Source organism: Chelon labrosus (genome assembly GCF_963514085.1).
Source record: "Chelon labrosus genome assembly, chromosome: 16".
NCBI classification, from domain to species: domain Eukaryota; kingdom Metazoa; phylum Chordata; class Actinopteri; order Mugiliformes; family Mugilidae; genus Chelon; species Chelon labrosus.
Genome location: NC_140349.1, coordinates 27016876 through 27039464, shown reverse-complemented (window position 1 = coordinate 27039464; position 22589 = coordinate 27016876). Strand labels below are relative to the sequence as shown.

At 46.3% G+C, this 22589-nt stretch overlaps 3 protein-coding genes across 3 annotated transcripts; all 3 read right to left on the bottom strand.

The window, feature by feature from the left end:
* Nucleotides 1-6537: 6537 nt before the first annotated feature.
* Nucleotides 6538-11538, bottom strand: LOC311501886 (uncharacterized protein). Its single transcript, XM_084563934.1, has 2 exons — nt 11072-11538; nt 6538-10389 (listed from the first exon to the last, which is right to left on the bottom strand). Exon 2 carries the CDS (start codon nt 9922-9924, stop codon nt 7060-7062), a length of 2865 nt encoding a protein of 954 aa, XP_084420060.1. The 5' UTR covers nt 9925-10389; nt 11072-11538; the 3' UTR covers nt 6538-7059.
* A 453-nt stretch (nt 11539-11991) lies between these two features.
* On the bottom strand, nt 11992-16801 carry LOC311501689 (uncharacterized protein). Its single transcript, XM_084563650.1, has 2 exons — nt 16335-16801; nt 11992-15652 (listed from the first exon to the last, which is right to left on the bottom strand). The coding sequence occupies exon 2, from the start codon at nt 15185-15187 to the stop codon at nt 12323-12325; it is 2865 nt and encodes a 954-aa protein (XP_084419776.1). The 5' UTR covers nt 15188-15652; nt 16335-16801; the 3' UTR covers nt 11992-12322.
* Nucleotides 16802-17254: 453 nt separating this feature from the next.
* On the bottom strand, nt 17255-22064 carry LOC311501264 (uncharacterized protein). Its single transcript, XM_084562983.1, has 2 exons — nt 21598-22064; nt 17255-20915 (listed from the first exon to the last, which is right to left on the bottom strand). The coding sequence occupies exon 2, from the start codon at nt 20448-20450 to the stop codon at nt 17586-17588; it is 2865 nt and encodes a 954-aa protein (XP_084419109.1). The 5' UTR covers nt 20451-20915; nt 21598-22064; the 3' UTR covers nt 17255-17585.
* Nucleotides 22065-22589: the final 525 nt, after the last annotated feature.

Here is a 22589-nt window from a genome sequence, read left to right as displayed (position 1 = left end):
TCATATCGAAAGTACTTGAGAAAGCAGTTGCCACCCACCTTCTGGACCACCTCAAACATAATAACCTTTTTGAAAAATTCCAGTCCGGTTTCCGCTCCGCTCACAGCACAGAGACCGCCCTCGTCAGAGTCACAAACGAATTCCTCATGTCATCTGATGGTGGCTCTCCCTCCCTCCTCATCCTCCTGGATCTTTCTGCTGCTTTTGACACTGTCGACCATGGCATTCTTTTAAACCGGCTCCACCTCACCACTGGACTCAATGACACTGCTCTCAGTTGGTTCAAGTCATACCTCACAAACCGGACAGAATACATCTCCCTGGGTCACTCCAAATCACATCCACACACAGTCACCTGCGGTGTCCCCCAGGGATCAGTCCTTGGCCCCATCCTCTTCATCCTCTACCTCACCCCCCTTGGCCAAATCATCAGCCGTCACAAAATTTCATTCCACTGCTATGCTGATGACACGCAGCTTTATGTAAATGCCACAGCTGCAACCCCATCCTCACTGTCATCCCCATCAAAACTCACCTCCTGCCTGGAGGAGATAAAGTCATGGATGGAGCACAATTTCCTCCAACTAAACAGCTCCAAAACCGAAGCCATACTGATTGGCACCCCTCACCAGACCAAATCATCATCCATAACCAGCATCACCTTCTCTGGCGCCAACATCCCCCTTTCATCAACAGTCACTAATCTTGGTGTAAAAATGGACTCTCAACTCACGTTTGAAGCCCATATAAATCACCTCTGCAAGACCTCCTTCTACCACCTCCGTAACATTTCCAAACTCCGCCCCATTCTCTCCCTCTCAGATGCTGAAAAGCTGGTTCATGCTTTTGTCTCCTCCAGACTGGACTACTGTAACGCACTTCTCATCGGGATTCCTAGCAAGAGTCTGCAGAGGCTTCAGTACATCCAAAACTCTGCAGCTAGGATCCTGATGAGAGTGCGGAAACATGAGCACATTACCCCCATTCTCCACTCACTCCACTGGCTTCCCGTCTCCACCAGGATTGAGTACAAAGTTTCCCTCCTCACTCACCAATGCATCCATGGACACGCACCCCCCTATCTCAAAGAAATCATCAATCCACAAAACACAACACGCTCCCTCCGCTCCACTCAATCAAACCTCCTCCACATACCCAGAACCAGACGGAGGACCATGGGAGATAGGGCCTTCTGTGCTGCTGCCCCACGTCTGTGGAATGCCCTCCCTGACACCTTGAGGGCACCACAATCCACTGACTGTTTTAAAAAAGGTCTTAAGACATTTCTTTTTAGCAAAGCTTTTGGTCCCCTTTAGATGTTTTTTCTTTTTTAAAACCTTTTCTTCTTCTTTTTAACCTGTAGCACTTTGAGATATTTGATGTAAAGTGCTTTATAAATAAAATTTATTATTATTATTATTATTATAATTCTAGCATTAGCTGCTAATGTTAGCAATCAGCATGATGCGCTAGCCACTAATTTTAGCATTGGCTTAGTGTGGTATAGCTTCACAATACCCACAAATAGTAATTTTTAACATGTATATTTACACACATGAGCCACTAATTCTAGCATAAGCTGCTAATGTTAGCAATTAGCATGATGCGCTAGCCACTAATTTTAGCATTGGCTTCGTGTGGTATAGCTTCACAATACCCTCAAATAGTAATTTTTAACATGTATATTTACACACATGAGCCACTAATTCTAGCATTAGCCGCTAATGTTAGCAATTAGCATGTCTTTACATGCAGTCAAGCATTAGCCGCTAATGTTAGCAATTAGCATGTCTTTACTACCACGAGCGGCTAGCACGCCAGCTACTCATGGCAGTAAAGCATTAACCACAAATGTTAGCAATTAGCATGATGCGCTAGCTACTAATTTTAGCATTGGCTTAGTGTGGTATAGCTTCACAATACCCTCAAATAGTAATTTTTAACATGTATATTTACACACATGAGCCACTAATTCTAGCATTAGCCATAAATGTTAGCAATTAGCATGTCTTTACATGCAGTCAAGCATTAGCCGCTAATGTTAGCAATTAGCATGTCTTTACTACCACGAGCGGCTAGCACGCTAGCTACTCATGGCAGTAAAGCATTAACCACAAATGTTAGCAATTAGCATGTCTTTACTACCATGAGCAGCTAGCACGCTAGCTACTCATGGCAGTAAAGCATAAACCACAAATGTTAGCAATTAGCATGTCTTTACTACCACGAGCGGCAAGCACGCTAGCTACTCATGGCAGTAAAGCATAAACCACAAATGTTAGCAATTAGCATGATGCGCTAGCCACTAATTTTAGCATTGGCTTCGTGTGGTATAGCTTCACAATACCCTCAAATAGTAATTTTAACATGTATATTTACACACATGAGCCACTAATTCCAGCATTAGCCACAAATGTTAGCAATTAGCATGTCTTTACATGCAGTCAACCATTAGCCGCTAATGTTAGCAATTAGCATGTCTTTACAACCACGAGCGGTTAGCACGCTAGCTACTCATGGCAGTAAAGCATTAACCACAAATGTTAGCAATTAGCATGTCTTTACTACCATGAGCAGCTAGCACGCTGGCTGCTCTTGGTAGTAAAGCATTAGCCACTAATGCTAGAAATTAGCATGTCTTTACTACCACGAGCGGCTAGCACGCTAGCTACTCATGGCAGTAAAGCATTAACCACAAATGTTAGCAATTAGCATGATGCGCTATCCACTAATTTTAGCATTGGCTTAGTGTGGTATAGCTTCACAATACCCTCAAATAGTAATTTTTAACATGTATATTTACACACATGAGCCACTAATTCTAGCATTAGCTGCTAATGTTAGCAATTAGCATGATGGGGGGGTCATAATGTCAGGTTTTGGCCCCCTACAGTACTGCAGTAAGGGTTTGGGGGGGTTTTAATGTTTTGGCAGATCCTGTTATCCACTGAGAACTCTTTTCCCGCCACTCGGGTCTGGTTGTCATGGCTACCAGGGTCAACTGCTCCTGTTAGAATGTCAGTTGGAAGACGGGGAGAGAGAGAGAAAATGCTGAAAAAACGCCTCGAACAGGAAGGACTTGTGGCCAAACCATATTTCCAATCATTGAACCGACTTAACTTTGGGCATCTTGAGGCTTTCCTGAACGTCTACATATGCAGTTTGTGGGTAAAATGAAGAAATGTGACCTATTTAAAGCGATTCAAAGAAAGGTTACTTCTGCTTTCCTCCAGAAATGTTCCTGCCTTTTTAACATGGCAGTCTATGGAGCTGTGGATGGGTGTTGCTGGCGCATCTTTGTGTCTGACGCCAAAACTATAAGACTTACAGCTTTAGCAGACGAATTTGAGTGAGAAGACAAATTTTCCTACGTTTCTATGTATAAATTATGTCTGTCGTGTGAAATTTGTGGCCACGGGAGCAGTTTCTGTACAGTTTTTTGACTAATTTTCTTCTCTCCTCCTCACTCTAGCTGATGATGTCATCCACTCTAGCACAAACATTCCGCGCAATACACACCCATTATAAACCCTGAAATTTGAGTAAAAACCTACACAACTCTGAGGCTTCATAGTTTAAAAACGGTAAAAGTTGTCGATAAGTGAAGTGAATCTCTGAAGAGAAGGCAAGAGTACCTACGTTTTAAAGTTTAAATGAAGTCTCTCGGTTAAAGTATGCCAGAGCAGTTCATTGTTGAAAATGTCTGTTGATTACAATAGTGCCTCGTGCCATAGGCACGAGGCACTATTGTAATCTGGCATACTTTCACAGAGAGACTTCATTTAAACTTTAAAACGTAGGTACTCTTGCCTTCTCTTCAGAGATTCACTTCACTTATCGACAACTTTTACCGTTTTTAAACTATGAAGCCTCAGAGTTGTGTAGGTTTTTACTCAAATTTCAGGGTTTATAATGGGTGTGTATTGCGCGGAATGTTTGTGCTAGAGTGGATGACATCATCAGCTAGAGTGAGGAGGAGAGAAGAAAGTTAGTCAAAAAAGAAAAACAGAAACTGCTCCCGTGGCCACAAATTTCACATGACAGACATAATTTATACATAGAAACGTAGGAAAATTTGTCTTCTCACTCAAATTCGTCTGCTAAAGCTGTAAGTCTTATAGTTTTGGCGTCAGACACAAAGATGCGCCAGCAACACCCATCCACAGCTCCATAGACTGCCATGTTAAAAAGGCAGGAACATTTCTGGAGGAAAGCAGAAGTAACCTTTCTTTGAATCGCTTTAAATAGGTCACATTTCTTCATTTTACCCACAAACTGCATATCTAGACGTTCAGGAAAGCCGCAAGATGCCCAAAGTTAAGTCGGTTCAGTGATTGGATATACGGTTTGGCCACAAGTCCTTCCTGTTCGAGGCGTGGTTTCAGCATTTTCTCTTTCTCTCCCCGTCTTCCAACTGACATTCTAACAGGAGCAGTTGACCCTGGTAGCCATGACAACCAGACCCGAGTGGCGGGAAAAGAGTTCTCAGTGGATAACAGGATCTGCCAAAACATTAAAACCCCCCAAACCATTACTGCAGTACTGTAGGGGGCCAGAACCTGACATTATGACCCCCCCACTCCAACCTCCCATCTCCCCTCCCACTATAGCATTACAGACACAGACTGACAAAACATTAGGGACTCTTACAGCATTACATTCACTACAGTAGGGAGGCAGAACACCCCATGAACCCCCCTCCCTCCCTATCTCCCTCCCTCCTCAGTTGGTGCTTTCACACAGCTGCTGGGCCTCCTAGCTATAGCTCCTCTCATTGACTGAATGACAACTTCTCAGTCATGTTTGACCTTTTCCTTTATTTTAAACACAAATTATATCTGGCTGCTTTGCTGAAACTCCTGACACAACATCCCTGACCCGTTTCCTTCACCTTATTAGGTCAGTGAATAGCTCAACTGCTAACAGACGCTAACTACTAGCCGCCCGGTGATTTAGCCGACGACTAGCCTTCCAGCATAGCTCATGTATGTTAGCAAGCTAGCGGAGCTAACGGAGCAAGCTAGCCGCTAGCTAACCGCCGCGGACTCAACCGCGGAGTTAGCCTCGAGCTAACCGCGAGCTAGCCTCGAGCTAACCGCGAGCTAGCCTCGAGTTAACCGCGAGCTAACCGGGAGTTAACCGCGAGCTAACCGGGATTTAACCGCGGACCCGCGGGAGTTAACCACGAATTAGCCGCGGCAGTTAGCCGTGAGCTAACGCGGAGGCTAGTGGGGTTAGCCGCCGGCTAATTCGCCGCGTTGCTAGCGGGAGCCTATCATCAAACCGGCACTGAAGTTAAAACATAATGTTGAAGTTTTACAATTTAAAGGGAAGATATTTTTAAAAAAAACTGTGTCAAACTGAAAAATATATTATTCCACCACATAAAGTAGGAAACATTTATGGCTTGCAACAACATTAATGACAGTATATATATATAATTGGAGTAATTTAATATAATATGATGTTTTTAATTAAATAAATAATGAGCTGTTGAACACTCATAAGAGTTATATTAAGTATGTTACATAACATTATTTGACAGGTCTATTTGTCTGCGTATAGTTTTCCTCCAGCTGATTTACAAGTGACAGCTGCAACAGCCTGACTAAATGGGTGGGACTTACCCACATGGACGAAATGTGATTGGCTATCAGCATAGGCAGTGATACGTGAACACAGGTATGGCCTATCACAACAATAGCCGCCCGACCCAGCCCCCCAGCGGACCACAACGCTGTTGGCCGTTGAGATAGACTTTTTTCCCCCTTTATTTTTCTTTTTCCTCATACTGTTGGACTCCTTGGATCATGCCGAGATCAACGATACCTATGATGTTAATTTCGCCCTATTGAATTGTCCGCCATATTGGATTTTGTTGAAAGCGAAACAAAATTTTCAGCGGTCGTAAATTTTGTCAGATTCTCACCAAAATCAGCACAGACCGTCTTCTGACCAATGCGGATAAACGTTACTATCAGGCGTCTTCTGCTTCAAATCCGCTCGGCCGCTACAGCCAATCAAAATCGGCGGCGAAGGCGGCAAACGGGATACAAGCTCATATCTCGGGAACGGTGTGACGTATCAAAACTAAATTTGGAAGGACCTTTAGAGACTCCATCCCGAGGGGACATCCCAAATTGGGTGTCATTCGGCTACTAGGGGGCGCTGCAATTAGCAAAAGTCTCTTTTTGGCTCATATCACTTGATGTGTTTGAGTTTTAAACCTGAACTCTGATGTCTGCAGATACTGTGGGTTGTCTTATTGACAGAAATTGCCAATTTTTCTTGTCAGCCCAGTGGATTCAATGACAAAGTGGTGTTGGGGATTGATATTTTCACCCCCCCCACCCAGAATGAGAGGAGCCTTCAGAAGAAGCATAAAGTGTTCCAAAATGATGACCAAGCCACCGAACTCAGAGCTCTGAACACTTTATTAACAAACAAATACAAAAAAATATAACCTGGCAGCAGAAGCCATCCAGTTCCAGGCCCACCCCCCCAAGAAAAACCCCGGCTAACTTAAACCCCCCTCTTAAGTGTAGACTAAACCATTTTAAAAAAAGAACAAAGGTAAAAATGAAAACAACCAACCTAGAAACTACAATTGTAAACTAGTTTTTAAATTAAACCCTTTTAAAATACATTAACTTCAAAACAAATATTTTAATCTTAAATTAATATTGGACTTAACAAAGAAAATACAAAAGAGAGCAACCCCAGTTTCTCCCCCTCTTAATCCTAGATGGTCCGGTCTGTATTGAAGGCACCTGGTGTCTGTGTGGCGTTCAAGTGCACTTCCTGAACAGCACCTCGACCGGAACACCTCCAAAAGAGAAAATGGTCAAAAAAAAAACACCAACACCAATACAACAAACCCTGGAGAAAATACAGCAACCAAGTCAATGCACCAAACATCTCCATATCTAGCCAACAAATATCAACCAAATAAAGACATACTAAATAAAAGTAAATATGCAAAAAGAAAGGGCTGACCTGACAAGTGAGGGAGTGAGTACAGCTCCCTCACATTTCTACCCCCCTCTGAAAGGCTCGCCATCAGCGAGACAGGTAGTCTGCTACTGCATTCTGCTTCCCTGGCCTGTAGTGGATCTGGAAACGATAAGGCTGCAGTGACAGGAACCATCGGGTGATGCGAGAGTTGGTGTCTTTCATGGATTCCAACCACTTTAGAGCTCTGTGGTCAGTTTCAAGGCTGAACTCTCTTCCCAGCAGATAATACTTGAAACAGTCCACAGCCCATTTGACTGCAAGACATTCCATCTCCACAGCAGAATAGCGCATCTCTCTGGGAAACAACTTCCTGCTTATGTAGGCCACTGGCTTCCGTTCCTCCCCCTGCCCTTGCAGTAGGACCGCTCCAATTCCCCGTCCTGAGGCATCCGTTTGCACTGTGAATGGCAGGTCGAAGTCTGGACTCTGAAGCACCGGTTCGCTGCAAAGGGCACCCTTCAGATCCAGGAATGCTTTCTCCTGCTCCTCACCCCAAACAAATTTTCCTTGGGACTTGCGTGTGAGGTCAGTTAAGGGGGCAGCTCGAGTGGAAAAGTCTGGGATAAACCTCCTGTACCAGCCCACTAAGCCCAGGAAAGACTTAAGCTGGGTTTTCGTTGTTGGCCGCTCTCGGGCTTCGATAGCCTCCAGCTTGTGCTTTTGTGGCCGAATAACACCACCTCCAAGAATGTAGCCGAGGTAACTGGTTTCATTTTTGGCTAAAGAGCACTTTTTGGGGTTGATGGTTAGACCAGCCTTCTTTATCCTTTGCAAAACCTCCTGCAGATGCACCAGATGTTCTGACCATGAGTTGCTGTAGATCACGATATCATCAAGGTAGGCAGCAGCAAAGGATGCTGTTCCTGCCAAGACTTTGTCCATCAGCCTCTGAAAAGTTGCTGGTGCACCCTGCAATCCAAAAGGCATTTTGGTGAACTGCCAGAGGCCCTGGGGTGTTCTGAATGCTGTCAGAGGTTTGGCAGCTTCGGTGAGGGGCACCTGCCAGTAACCTTTGCACAAATCCAGAGTGCTGATGTATTGTGCCTTGCCCACCTTCTCGATGAGATCTTCAAGTCTGGGCATAGGATATGCATCAAACAGCGACTGGGCATTCACCTTACGTAAGTCGATGCAGAATCGAATACTACCGTCCTTTTTGACCACCAGAACCACAGGACTGCTCCATTCACTTGTTGAGGGTTCAATGACTCCTAGGTCAATCATCACCTGAACCTCCTCCATCAGCACTGGAACCAGTCTTTCGGGGATTCTGTACATTCGCTGCCGCGCTGGTGTGAAATCTTTCAACTTAATGTCATGTCTGACCAGATCTGTGCTCCCTGGTTTTTCTTCAAAAAGTTCAGGGGGAATGATGGCAAGAAGCTCCCCCTGCAGTTCTACAGACAAATGAGAGAGATCCAGACAGACACTAGATTGCACCTCTGGGAGAAACTCACCAACAGCATCATCCTCTTCTTCCACTGCTCGCACAAACATCTGTGGCTCTGCCGAAGTTTCCCGGGATTTCCAAGCCTTTAACAAATTAATGTGGAATGTTTGCTTGGGGTTTCTTCTCTCTGGCATCTCGATCTCGTAAGTAGTGGCCCCCATCTTTTTGGTAACGGTATATGGACCTTGCCATTTACCCAACAGCTTGTTCTCTGTAGTAGGAAGAAGGAGGAGAACTTTTTGACCAGGATCAAAAGATCTTTCTTTGGCTGATTGATCATACCAGGCTTGTTGGTTACGCTGTGCCTTTTCAAGATTTCTCCGGACCAGCTTAACCGTCTGCTGCATTTTCTCCTTCATCTGTAATACAAAAGACAGGACACTCTCTGGCTTCCCTTGTGAGCCTTCCCAGTTCTCTCTGAGGACATCCAATGGACCGCGGACCTGCCGACCAAACACCAGCTCAAAAGGAGAGAATCCTGTAGCTGCCTGTGGGACTTCACGGTAAGCAAACATCAGGTAAGGTAGCCATTTGTCCCAGTCTTTGCCATTTGCAGAAACAAACTTCTTCAGCATGGTCTTTAAAGTGCGGTTGAACCTCTCAACCAGGCCATCAGTTTGCGGATGGTAGGGAGTGGTCCTAATGCTTTTAATCCCTAGCAAATTGTACACCTGCCTAAGGGTGTTGGACAAAAAGTTTGTGCCCCGATCTGTCAAAATTTCTGAAGGTATACCCATTCTTGAAACTAGCTGTAGGAGAGCATAAGCTATCTGTCTAGCTGAGGTATCCCTTAGTGGGAATACCTCGGGGTACCTTGTTGCATAATCACAGACCACTAGGATGTATTTGTGTCCTGCCTGTGTTCTTTCTAAAGGACCCACAAGATCCATGGCAATACGGCTAAAAGGGACATCAATAATGGGTAACGGCTGTAATGGAAATTTTGAGACCCCTTTATCTCCTGACAGCTGACATTCTGGGCATGACTGACAGTAATTCTGCACTTCCCTTTGCAAACATGGCCAATAAAACCGACTAGCAACTCGATCAAATGTTTTTTTAGAGCCCAGGTGCCCCGCCCAGGGTATGCTATGTCCTAGCTCCAAGACTTTCTTCCTTAAATCCCGTGGCACTACAAGCTGCAACAAGCTAGAATCCCCAGCTCTGTGGTACAGCAACCCACCCTTTAGAACATAATTGACTCCCTCTAGAACCTCCAAGTCCTGCCCCTGTAAAGTCACTGACTGCTTAAACATGTCCTGAAGAGAGCTGTCCTGCTGCTGTAGCTGCTGAAATGTACCTCCTGAACTTGGTGCATCTGCCTGCTCTATATCCAACAATGAACCTGCTACTATGTCTGCTGTGCCTTGCATTTTATTCTGCCTTCTCTGCCGTCTAGATTTCCTCACCCTCTCAGCATTACTAGTGGGAACTTCTGCATTAGCATAAGGCATATCCATCAAAGGATTAGTATCTGCCTGAACTGGTGCTTGACCGTGTTCTCCCTGCTGTACCCCGGCTACTGCTTCCTCCTGCACTGACACTTCTCCTGCCGGCTGTGATAACTGCAACCTTTGTGCCCTTGTAACCACATTAACTGGTTTGTGTGACTGGACTAAATCCAAAAGGGTAGGGATATCGTGGCCCAAAATGACCGGATAGGCCAAATGATTAACCACCCCTGCTAACACTAGGTAAGTCTGGCCCTCAACCTCCAGATAAACCTCTGTGGTTGGATACCCATGTTTGTCCCCATGGACACAAGTAATAGACAGGCCTTGCCCCTCAAGTTGGTAACCCTCCCGAAGGACAGATGGATGAATCAGAGTTTGAACACTTCCAGTATCTAGCAATGCTATTGCTGGTTTCCCATTTACTTTCACTGGAGCTAACTGCCGCTTCCCCTCAGACTGACTCAGCCTAGCCTCTGGCCTGGGTACTGTGCAAAAATAAACCTGTTTGGCTTTCCTAACTGGACACTCGGGTTTAATATGTCCTTCCTGGCCACAATAATAACAGGTAGGTGTAGCTTTAGCAGGATTAGAACTTTTATTTTCTAGCTGATTTAAAGATCTACCCACTTCTCTAGGGACTGCAGAACCACCACCTCTACCAGAGCCAACAAACTTGCCTTGTGGTGCTGGATTCCGCGGCATTGCTTCATAGCGGTAGTTCTTTGGACCACCTCTGGCACTGAGGAAGGTCTCAACCAGCTGGGCTGCTGTCCGTGCAGACGCTGGTGCATGCTCCCGCACCCAAACTCTGATCTCAGGAGAAAGACATCTGTAAAACTGCTCAAGAATAAAAACTTCTGCAATTTGTGCCTTACTCTTGGCTTGAGGCTGCACCCACTTCTGATAGAGTCCAGACAGGCGAGTGTATAGTTCACGGGGAGTTTCCCCTGGCTGTATGTCTGGATCTCTAAATCTCTGCTGATAAACATCTTCATTAATTTCAAATTTAGCCAGAATTGCTTCTTTTACCTTCTGGTACTCAAAGGTGTCCTCCGCTGCCATGGCCACGTAGGCACTTCGAGCCTTTCCAGTCAGGTACGGAACCAGCCTCACAGCCCAGTCTTGCTCTGGCCATTGGTAGGCTGCTGCCAACCTCTCAAATGTGGCGAGATACTGTTCTATGTCATCTCCTTCCTCCAGTCGTGGAATAGCTGACTGAGACCAAAACCGTTCTGCATTTTCTCTATGGGCAGGTGGCTGAGGAATAGGTGCCTCCCTCACATCTCCAGGCACTGGTGGTGGCTGAGCTAGGAGACCTGCTTGTTCTGGGCGTCCCTCTATTTCATCTCTGAGATTATTCATCTGTATTTGCATTTGGCGCCATCTCTGCTCCTGCCTCAAGGAATCTTTTTCCCACCTGGTTGTGAGATCCTTCTGGAACTGGAGGCACTGCTGAAGCATGGAAGTGAGAGCTTCCCCATCTCCAGTAACTGGTGGGCCTTCCTGGTGCTCCTCCAATGGAGATTGTCCTCCCACAGCTCCACACTCTTGCCTTTCCTCTTGATGAGGGTCAACAGATCGCAGGATTCTTGGCTTAGGCCCCATTATGGTTCACTCCACTTCTCCAGAACTGCAGCGTCTCATCCCACTTCTGACACCAAATGTTGGGGATTGATATTTTCACCCCCCCCACCCAGAATGAGAGGAGCCTTCAGAAGAAGCATAAAGTGTTCCAAAATGATGACCAAGCCACCGAACTCAGAGCTCTGAACACTTTATTAACAAACAAATACAAAAAAATATAACCTGGCAGCAGAAGCCATCCAGTTCCAGGCCCACCCCCCCAAGAAAAAAAACCCCGGCTAACTTAAACCCCCCTCTTAAGTGTAGACTAAACCATTTTAAAAAAAGAACAAAGGTAAAAATGAAAACAACCAACCTAGAAACTACAATTGTAAACTAGTTTTTAAATTAAACCCTTTTAAAATACATTAACTTCAAAACAAATATTTTAATCTTAAATTAATATTGGACTTAACAAAGAAAATACAAAAAAGAGCAACCCCAGTTTCTCCCCCTCTTAATCCTAGATGGTCCGGTCTGTATTGAAGGCACCTGGTGTCTGTGTGGCGTTCAAGTGCACTTCCTGAACAGCACCTCGACCGGAACACCTCCAAAAGAGAAAATGGTCAAAAAAAAAACACCAACACCAATACAACAAACCCTGGAGAAAATACAGCAACCAAGTCAATGCACCAAACATCTCCATATCTAGCCAACAAATATCAACCAAATAAAGACATACTAAATAAAAGTAAATATGCAAAAAGAAAGGGCTGACCTGACAAGTGAGGGAGTGAGTACAGCTCCCTCACATTTCTACCCCCCTCTGAAAGGCTCGCCATCAGCGAGACAGGTAGTCTGCTACTGCATTCTGCTTCCCTGGCCTGTAGTGGATCTGGAAACGATAAGGCTGCAGTGACAGGAACCATCGGGTGATGCGAGAGTTGGTGTCTTTCATGGATTCCAACCACTTTAGAGCTCTGTGGTCAGTTTCAAGGCTGAACTCTCTTCCCAGCAGATAATACTTGAAACAGTCCACAGCCCATTTGACTGCAAGACATTCCATCTCCACAGCAGAATAGCGCATCTCTCTGGGAAACAACTTCCTGCTTATGTAGGCCACTGGCTTCCGTTCCTCCCCCTGCCCTTGCAGTAGGACCGCTCCAATTCCCCGTCCTGAGGCATCCGTTTGCACTGTGAATGGCAGGTCGAAGTCTGGACTCTGAAGCACCGGTTCGCTGCAAAGGGCACCCTTCAGATCCAGGAATGCTTTCTCCTGCTCCTCACCCCAAACAAATTTTCCTTGGGACTTGCGTGTGAGGTCAGTTAAGGGGGCAGCTCGAGTGGAAAAGTCTGGGATAAACCTCCTGTACCAGCCCACTAAGCCCAGGAAAGACTTAAGCTGGGTTTTCGTTGTTGGCCGCTCTCGGGCTTCGATAGCCTCCAGCTTGTGCTTTTGTGGCCGAATAACACCACCTCCAAGAATGTAGCCGAGGTAACTGGTTTCATTTTTGGCTAAAGAGCACTTTTTGGGGTTGATGGTTAGACCAGCCTTCTTTATCCTTTGCAAAACCTCCTGCAGATGCACCAGATGTTCTGACCATGAGTTGCTGTAGATCACGATATCATCAAGGTAGGCAGCAGCAAAGGATGCTGTTCCTGCCAAGACTTTGTCCATCAGCCTCTGAAAAGTTGCTGGTGCACCCTGCAATCCAAAAGGCATTTTGGTGAACTGCCAGAGGCCCTGGGGTGTTCTGAATGCTGTCAGAGGTTTGGCAGCTTCGGTGAGGGGCACCTGCCAGTAACCTTTGCACAAATCCAGAGTGCTGATGTATTGTGCCTTGCCCACCTTCTCGATGAGATCTTCAAGTCTGGGCATAGGATATGCATCAAACAGCGACTGGGCATTCACCTTACGTAAGTCGATGCAGAATCGAATACTACCGTCCTTTTTGACCACCAGAACCACAGGACTGCTCCATTCACTTGTTGAGGGTTCAATGACTCCTAGGTCAATCATCACCTGAACCTCCTCCATCAGCACTGGAACCAGTCTTTCGGGGATTCTGTACATTCGCTGCCGCGCTGGTGTGAAATCTTTCAACTTAATGTCATGTCTGACCAGATCTGTGCTCCCTGGTTTTTCTTCAAAAAGTTCAGGGGGAATGATGGCAAGAAGCTCCCCCTGCAGTTCTACAGACAAATGAGAGAGATCCAGACAGACACTAGATTGCACCTCTGGGAGAAACTCACCAACAGCATCATCCTCTTCTTCCACTGCTCGCACAAACATCTGTGGCTCTGCCGAAGTTTCCCGGGATTTCCAAGCCTTTAACAAATTAATGTGGAATGTTTGCTTGGGGTTTCTTCTCTCTGGCATCTCGATCTCGTAAGTAGTGGCCCCCATCTTTTTGGTAACGGTATATGGACCTTGCCATTTACCCAACAGCTTGTTCTCTGTAGTAGGAAGAAGGAGGAGAACTTTTTGACCAGGATCAAAAGATCTTTCTTTGGCTGATTGATCATACCAGGCTTGTTGGTTACGCTGTGCCTTTTCAAGATTTCTCCGGACCAGCTTAACCGTCTGCTGCATTTTCTCCTTCATCTGTAATACAAAAGACAGGACACTCTCTGGCTTCCCTTGTGAGCCTTCCCAGTTCTCTCTGAGGACATCCAATGGACCGCGGACCTGCCGACCAAACACCAGCTCAAAAGGAGAGAATCCTGTAGCTGCCTGTGGGACTTCACGGTAAGCAAACATCAGGTAAGGTAGCCATTTGTCCCAGTCTTTGCCATTTGCAGAAACAAACTTCTTCAGCATGGTCTTTAAAGTGCGGTTGAACCTCTCAACCAGGCCATCAGTTTGCGGATGGTAGGGAGTGGTCCTAATGCTTTTAATCCCTAGCAAATTGTACACCTGCCTAAGGGTGTTGGACAAAAAGTTTGTGCCCCGATCTGTCAAAATTTCTGAAGGTATACCCATTCTTGAAACTAGCTGTAGGAGAGCATAAGCTATCTGTCTAGCTGAGGTATCCCTTAGTGGGAATACCTCGGGGTACCTTGTTGCATAATCACAGACCACTAGGATGTATTTGTGTCCTGCCTGTGTTCTTTCTAAAGGACCCACAAGATCCATGGCAATACGGCTAAAAGGGACATCAATAATGGGTAACGGCTGTAATGGAAATTTTGAGACCCCTTTATCTCCTGACAGCTGACATTCTGGGCATGACTGACAGTAATTCTGCACTTCCCTTTGCAAACATGGCCAATAAAACCGACTAGCAACTCGATCAAATGTTTTTTTAGAGCCCAGGTGCCCCGCCCAGGGTATGCTATGTCCTAGCTCCAAGACTTTCTTCCTTAAATCCCGTGGCACTACAAGCTGCAACAAGCTAGAATCCCCAGCTCTGTGGTACAGCAACCCACCCTTTAGAACATAATTGACTCCCTCTAGAACCTCCAAGTCCTGCCCCTGTAAAGTCACTGACTGCTTAAACATGTCCTGAAGAGAGCTGTCCTGCTGCTGTAGCTGCTGAAATGTACCTCCTGAACTTGGTGCATCTGCCTGCTCTATATCCAACAATGAACCTGCTACTATGTCTGCTGTGCCTTGCATTTTATTCTGCCTTCTCTGCCGTCTAGATTTCCTCACCCTCTCAGCATTACTAGTGGGAACTTCTGCATTAGCATAAGGCATATCCATCAAAGGATTAGTATCTGCCTGAACTGGTGCTTGACCGTGTTCTCCCTGCTGTACCCCGGCTACTGCTTCCTCCTGCACTGACACTTCTCCTGCCGGCTGTGATAACTGCAACCTTTGTGCCCTTGTAACCACATTAACTGGTTTGTGTGACTGGACTAAATCCAAAAGGGTAGGGATATCGTGGCCCAAAATGACCGGATAGGCCAAATGATTAACCACCCCTGCTAACACTAGGTAAGTCTGGCCCTCAACCTCCAGATAAACCTCTGTGGTTGGATACCCATGTTTGTCCCCATGGACACAAGTAATAGACAGGCCTTGCCCCTCAAGTTGGTAACCCTCCCGAAGGACAGATGGATGAATCAGAGTTTGAACACTTCCAGTATCTAGCAATGCTATTGCTGGTTTCCCATTTACTTTCACTGGAGCTAACTGCCGCTTCCCCTCAGACTGACTCAGCCTAGCCTCTGGCCTGGGTACTGTGCAAAAATAAACCTGTTTGGCTTTCCTAACTGGACACTCGGGTTTAATATGTCCTTCCTGGCCACAATAATAACAGGTAGGTGTAGCTTTAGCAGGATTAGAACTTTTATTTTCTAGCTGATTTAAAGATCTACCCACTTCTCTAGGGACTGCAGAACCACCACCTCTACCAGAGCCAACAAACTTGCCTTGTGGTGCTGGATTCCGCGGCATTGCTTCATAGCGGTAGTTCTTTGGACCACCTCTGGCACTGAGGAAGGTCTCAACCAGCTGGGCTGCTGTCCGTGCAGACGCTGGTGCATGCTCCCGCACCCAAACTCTGATCTCAGGAGAAAGACATCTGTAAAACTGCTCAAGAATAAAAACTTCTGCAATTTGTGCCTTACTCTTGGCTTGAGGCTGCACCCACTTCTGATAGAGTCCAGACAGGCGAGTGTATAGTTCACGGGGAGTTTCCCCTGGCTGTATGTCTGGATCTCTAAATCTCTGCTGATAAACATCTTCATTAATTTCAAATTTAGCCAGAATTGCTTCTTTTACCTTCTGGTACTCAAAGGTGTCCTCCGCTGCCATGGCCACGTAGGCACTTCGAGCCTTTCCAGTCAGGTACGGAACCAGCCTCACAGCCCAGTCTTGCTCTGGCCATTGGTAGGCTGCTGCCAACCTCTCAAATGTGGCGAGATACTGTTCTATGTCATCTCCTTCCTCCAGTCGTGGAATAGCTGACTGAGACCAAAACCGTTCTGCATTTTCTCTATGGGCAGGTGGCTGAGGAATAGGTGCCTCCCTCACATCTCCAGGCACTGGTGGTGGCTGAGCTAGGAGACCTGCTTGTTCTGGGCGTCCCTCTATTTCATCTCTGAGATTATTCATCTGTATTTGCATTTGGCGCCATCTCTGCTCCTGCCTCAAGGAATCTTTTTCCCACCTGGTTGTGAGATCCTTCTGGAACTGGAGGCACTGCTGAAGCATGGAAGTGAGAGCTTCCCCATCTCCAGTAACTGGTGGGCCTTCCTGGTGCTCCTCCAATGGAGATTGTCCTCCCACAGCTCCACACTCTTGCCTTTCCTCTTGATGAGGGTCAACAGATCGCAGGATTCTTGGCTTAGGCCCCATTATGGTTCACTCCACTTCTCCAGAACTGCAGCGTCTCATCCCACTTCTGACACCAAATGTTGGGGATTGATATTTTCACCCCCCCCACCCAGAATGAGAGGAGCCTTCAGAAGAAGCATAAAGTGTTCCAAAATGATGACCAAGCCACCGAACTCAGAGCTCTGAACACTTTATTAACAAACAAATACAAAAAAATATAACCTGGCAGCAGAAGCCATCCAGTTCCAGGCCCACCCCCCCAAGAAAAAAAACCCCGGCTAACTTAAACCCCCCTCTTAAGTGTAGACTAAACCATTTTAAAAAAAGAACAAAGGTAAAAATGAAAACAACCAACCTAGAAACTACAATTGTAAACTAGTTTTTAAATTAAACCCTTTTAAAATACATTAACTTCAAAACAAATATTTTAATCTTAAATTAATATTGGACTTAACAAAGAAAATACAAAAAAGAGCAACCCCAGTTTCTCCCCCTCTTAATCCTAGATGGTCCGGTCTGTATTGAAGGCACCTGGTGTCTGTGTGGCGTTCAAGTGCACTTCCTGAACAGCACCTCGACCGGAACACCTCCAAAAGAGAAAATGGTCAAAAAAAAAACACCAACACCAATACAACAAACCCTGGAGAAAATACAGCAACCAAGTCAATGCACCAAACATCTCCATATCTAGCCAACAAATATCAACCAAATAAAGACATACTAAATAAAAGTAAATATGCAAAAAGAAAGGGCTGACCTGACAAGTGAGGGAGTGAGTACAGCTCCCTCACATTTCTACCCCCCTCTGAAAGGCTCGCCATCAGCGAGACAGGTAGTCTGCTACTGCATTCTGCTTCCCTGGCCTGTAGTGGATCTGGAAACGATAAGGCTGCAGTGACAGGAACCATCGGGTGATGCGAGAGTTGGTGTCTTTCATGGATTCCAACCACTTTAGAGCTCTGTGGTCAGTTTCAAGGCTGAACTCTCTTCCCAGCAGATAATACTTGAAACAGTCCACAGCCCATTTGACTGCAAGACATTCCATCTCCACAGCAGAATAGCGCATCTCTCTGGGAAACAACTTCCTGCTTATGTAGGCCACTGGCTTCCGTTCCTCCCCCTGCCCTTGCAGTAGGACCGCTCCAATTCCCCGTCCTGAGGCATCCGTTTGCACTGTGAATGGCAGGTCGAAGTCTGGACTCTGAAGCACCGGTTCGCTGCAAAGGGCACCCTTCAGATCCAGGAATGCTTTCTCCTGCTCCTCACCCCAAACAAATTTTCCTTGGGACTTGCGTGTGAGGTCAGTTAAGGGGGCAGCTCGAGTGGAAAAGTCTGGGATAAACCTCCTGTACCAGCCCACTAAGCCCAGGAAAGACTTAAGCTGGGTTTTCGTTGTTGGCCGCTCTCGGGCTTCGATAGCCTCCAGCTTGTGCTTTTGTGGCCGAATAACACCACCTCCAAGAATGTAGCCGAGGTAACTGGTTTCATTTTTGGCTAAAGAGCACTTTTTGGGGTTGATGGTTAGACCAGCCTTCTTTATCCTTTGCAAAACCTCCTGCAGATGCACCAGATGTTCTGACCATGAGTTGCTGTAGATCACGATATCATCAAGGTAGGCAGCAGCAAAGGATGCTGTTCCTGCCAAGACTTTGTCCATCAGCCTCTGAAAAGTTGCTGGTGCACCCTGCAATCCAAAAGGCATTTTGGTGAACTGCCAGAGGCCCTGGGGTGTTCTGAATGCTGTCAGAGGTTTGGCAGCTTCGGTGAGGGGCACCTGCCAGTAACCTTTGCACAAATCCAGAGTGCTGATGTATTGTGCCTTGCCCACCTTCTCGATGAGATCTTCAAGTCTGGGCATAGGATATGCATCAAACAGCGACTGGGCATTCACCTTACGTAAGTCGATGCAGAATCGAATACTACCGTCCTTTTTGACCACCAGAACCACAGGACTGCTCCATTCACTTGTTGAGGGTTCAATGACTCCTAGGTCAATCATCACCTGAACCTCCTCCATCAGCACTGGAACCAGTCTTTCGGGGATTCTGTACATTCGCTGCCGCGCTGGTGTGAAATCTTTCAACTTAATGTCATGTCTGACCAGATCTGTGCTCCCTGGTTTTTCTTCAAAAAGTTCAGGGGGAATGATGGCAAGAAGCTCCCCCTGCAGTTCTACAGACAAATGAGAGAGATCCAGACAGACACTAGATTGCACCTCTGGGAGAAACTCACCAACAGCATCATCCTCTTCTTCCACTGCTCGCACAAACATCTGTGGCTCTGCCGAAGTTTCCCGGGATTTCCAAGCCTTTAACAAATTAATGTGGAATGTTTGCTTGGGGTTTCTTCTCTCTGGCATCTCGATCTCGTAAGTAGTGGCCCCCATCTTTTTGGTAACGGTATATGGACCTTGCCATTTACCCAACAGCTTGTTCTCTGTAGTAGGAAGAAGGAGGAGAACTTTTTGACCAGGATCAAAAGATCTTTCTTTGGCTGATTGATCATACCAGGCTTGTTGGTTACGCTGTGCCTTTTCAAGATTTCTCCGGACCAGCTTAACCGTCTGCTGCATTTTCTCCTTCATCTGTAATACAAAAGACAGGACACTCTCTGGCTTCCCTTGTGAGCCTTCCCAGTTCTCTCTGAGGACATCCAATGGACCGCGGACCTGCCGACCAAACACCAGCTCAAAAGGAGAGAATCCTGTAGCTGCCTGTGGGACTTCACGGTAAGCAAACATCAGGTAAGGTAGCCATTTGTCCCAGTCTTTGCCATTTGCAGAAACAAACTTCTTCAGCATGGTCTTTAAAGTGCGGTTGAACCTCTCAACCAGGCCATCAGTTTGCGGATGGTAGGGAGTGGTCCTAATGCTTTTAATCCCTAGCAAATTGTACACCTGCCTAAGGGTGTTGGACAAAAAGTTTGTGCCCCGATCTGTCAAAATTTCTGAAGGTATACCCATTCTTGAAACTAGCTGTAGGAGAGCATAAGCTATCTGTCTAGCTGAGGTATCCCTTAGTGGGAATACCTCGGGGTACCTTGTTGCATAATCACAGACCACTAGGATGTATTTGTGTCCTGCCTGTGTTCTTTCTAAAGGACCCACAAGATCCATGGCAATACGGCTAAAAGGGACATCAATAATGGGTAACGGCTGTAATGGAAATTTTGAGACCCCTTTATCTCCTGACAGCTGACATTCTGGGCATGACTGACAGTAATTCTGCACTTCCCTTTGCAAACATGGCCAATAAAACCGACTAGCAACTCGATCAAATGTTTTTTTAGAGCCCAGGTGCCCCGCCCAGGGTATGCTATGTCCTAGCTCCAAGACTTTCTTCCTTAAATCCCGTGGCACTACAAGCTGCAACAAGCTAGAATCCCCAGCTCTGTGGTACAGCAACCCACCCTTTAGAACATAATTGACTCCCTCTAGAACCTCCAAGTCCTGCCCCTGTAAAGTCACTGACTGCTTAAACATGTCCTGAAGAGAGCTGTCCTGCTGCTGTAGCTGCTGAAATGTACCTCCTGAACTTGGTGCATCTGCCTGCTCTATATCCAACAATGAACCTGCTACTATGTCTGCTGTGCCTTGCATTTTATTCTGCCTTCTCTGCCGTCTAGATTTCCTCACCCTCTCAGCATTACTAGTGGGAACTTCTGCATTAGCATAAGGCATATCCATCAAAGGATTAGTATCTGCCTGAACTGGTGCTTGACCGTGTTCTCCCTGCTGTACCCCGGCTACTGCTTCCTCCTGCACTGACACTTCTCCTGCCGGCTGTGATAACTGCAACCTTTGTGCCCTTGTAACCACATTAACTGGTTTGTGTGACTGGACTAAATCCAAAAGGGTAGGGATATCGTGGCCCAAAATGACCGGATAGGCCAAATGATTAACCACCCCTGCTAACACTAGGTAAGTCTGGCCCTCAACCTCCAGATAAACCTCTGTGGTTGGATACCCATGTTTGTCCCCATGGACACAAGTAATAGACAGGCCTTGCCCCTCAAGTTGGTAACCCTCCCGAAGGACAGATGGATGAATCAGAGTTTGAACACTTCCAGTATCTAGCAATGCTATTGCTGGTTTCCCATTTACTTTCACTGGAGCTAACTGCCGCTTCCCCTCAGACTGACTCAGCCTAGCCTCTGGCCTGGGTACTGTGCAAAAATAAACCTGTTTGGCTTTCCTAACTGGACACTCGGGTTTAATATGTCCTTCCTGGCCACAATAATAACAGGTAGGTGTAGCTTTAGCAGGATTAGAACTTTTATTTTCTAGCTGATTTAAAGATCTACCCACTTCTCTAGGGACTGCAGAACCACCACCTCTACCAGAGCCAACAAACTTGCCTTGTGGTGCTGGATTCCGCGGCATTGCTTCATAGCGGTAGTTCTTTGGACCACCTCTGGCACTGAGGAAGGTCTCAACCAGCTGGGCTGCTGTCCGTGCAGACGCTGGTGCATGCTCCCGCACCCAAACTCTGATCTCAGGAGAAAGACATCTGTAAAACTGCTCAAGAATAAAAACTTCTGCAATTTGTGCCTTACTCTTGGCTTGAGGCTGCACCCACTTCTGATAGAGTCCAGACAGGCGAGTGTATAGTTCACGGGGAGTTTCCCCTGGCTGTATGTCTGGATCTCTAAATCTCTGCTGATAAACATCTTCATTAATTTCAAATTTAGCCAGAATTGCTTCTTTTACCTTCTGGTACTCAAAGGTGTCCTCTGCTGCCATGGCCACGTAGGCACTTCGAGCCTTTCCAGTCAGGTACGGAACCAGCCTCACAGCCCAGTCTTGCTCTGGCCATTGGTAGGCTGCTGCCAACCTCTCAAATGTGGCGAGATACTGTTCTATGTCATCTCCTTCCTCCAGTCGTGGAATAGCTGACTGAGACCAAAACCGTTCTGCATTTTCTCTATGGGCAGGTGGCTGAGGAATAGGTGCCTCCCTCACATCTCCAGGCACTGGTGGTGGCTGAGCTAGGAGACCTGCTTGTTCTGGGCGTCCCTCTATTTCATCTCTGAGATTATTCATCTGTATTTGCATTTGGCGCCATCTCTGCTCCTGCCTCAAGGAATCTTTTTCCCACCTGGTTGTGAGATCCTTCTGGAACTGGAGGCACTGCTGAAGCATGGAAGTGAGAGCTTCCCCATCTCCAGTAACTGGTGGGCCTTCCTGGTGCTCCTCCAATGGAGATTGTCCTCCCACAGCTCCACACTCTTGCCTTTCCTCTTGATGAGGGTCAACAGATCGCAGGATTCTTGGCTTAGGCCCCATTATGGTTCACTCCACTTCTCCAGAACTGCAGCGTCTCATCCCACTTCTGACACCAAATGTTGGGGATTGATATTTTCACCCCCCCCACCCAGAATGAGAGGAGCCTTCAGAAGAAGCATAAAGTGTTCCAAAATGATGACCAAGCCACCGAACTCAGAGCTCTGAACACTTTATTAACAAACAAATACAAAAAAATATAACCTGGCAGCAGAAGCCATCCAGTTCCAGGCCCACCCCCCCAAGAAAAACCCCGGCTAACTTAAACCCCCCTCTTAAGTGTAGACTAAACCATTTTAAAAAAAGAACAAAGGTAAAAATGAAAACAACCAACCTAGAAACTACAATTGTAAACTAGTTTTTAAATTAAACCCTTTTAAAATACATTAACTTCAAAACAAATATTTTAATCTTAAATTAATATTGGACTTAACAAAGAAAATACAAAAGAGAGCAACCCCAGTTTCTCCCCCTCTTAATCCTAGATGGTCCGGTCTGTATTGAAGGCACCTGGTGTCTGTGTGGCGTTCAAGTGCACTTCCT

Excerpts from the sequence above, each read along its gene's own strand:
- LOC311501886 (XM_084563934.1), bottom strand. The coding sequence starts at position 9,924 with ATGGATATGCCTTATGCTAATGCAGAAGTTCCCACTAGTAATGCTGAG.
- LOC311501689 (XM_084563650.1), bottom strand. The coding sequence starts at position 15,187 with ATGGATATGCCTTATGCTAATGCAGAAGTTCCCACTAGTAATGCTGAG.
- LOC311501264 (XM_084562983.1), bottom strand. The coding sequence starts at position 20,450 with ATGGATATGCCTTATGCTAATGCAGAAGTTCCCACTAGTAATGCTGAG.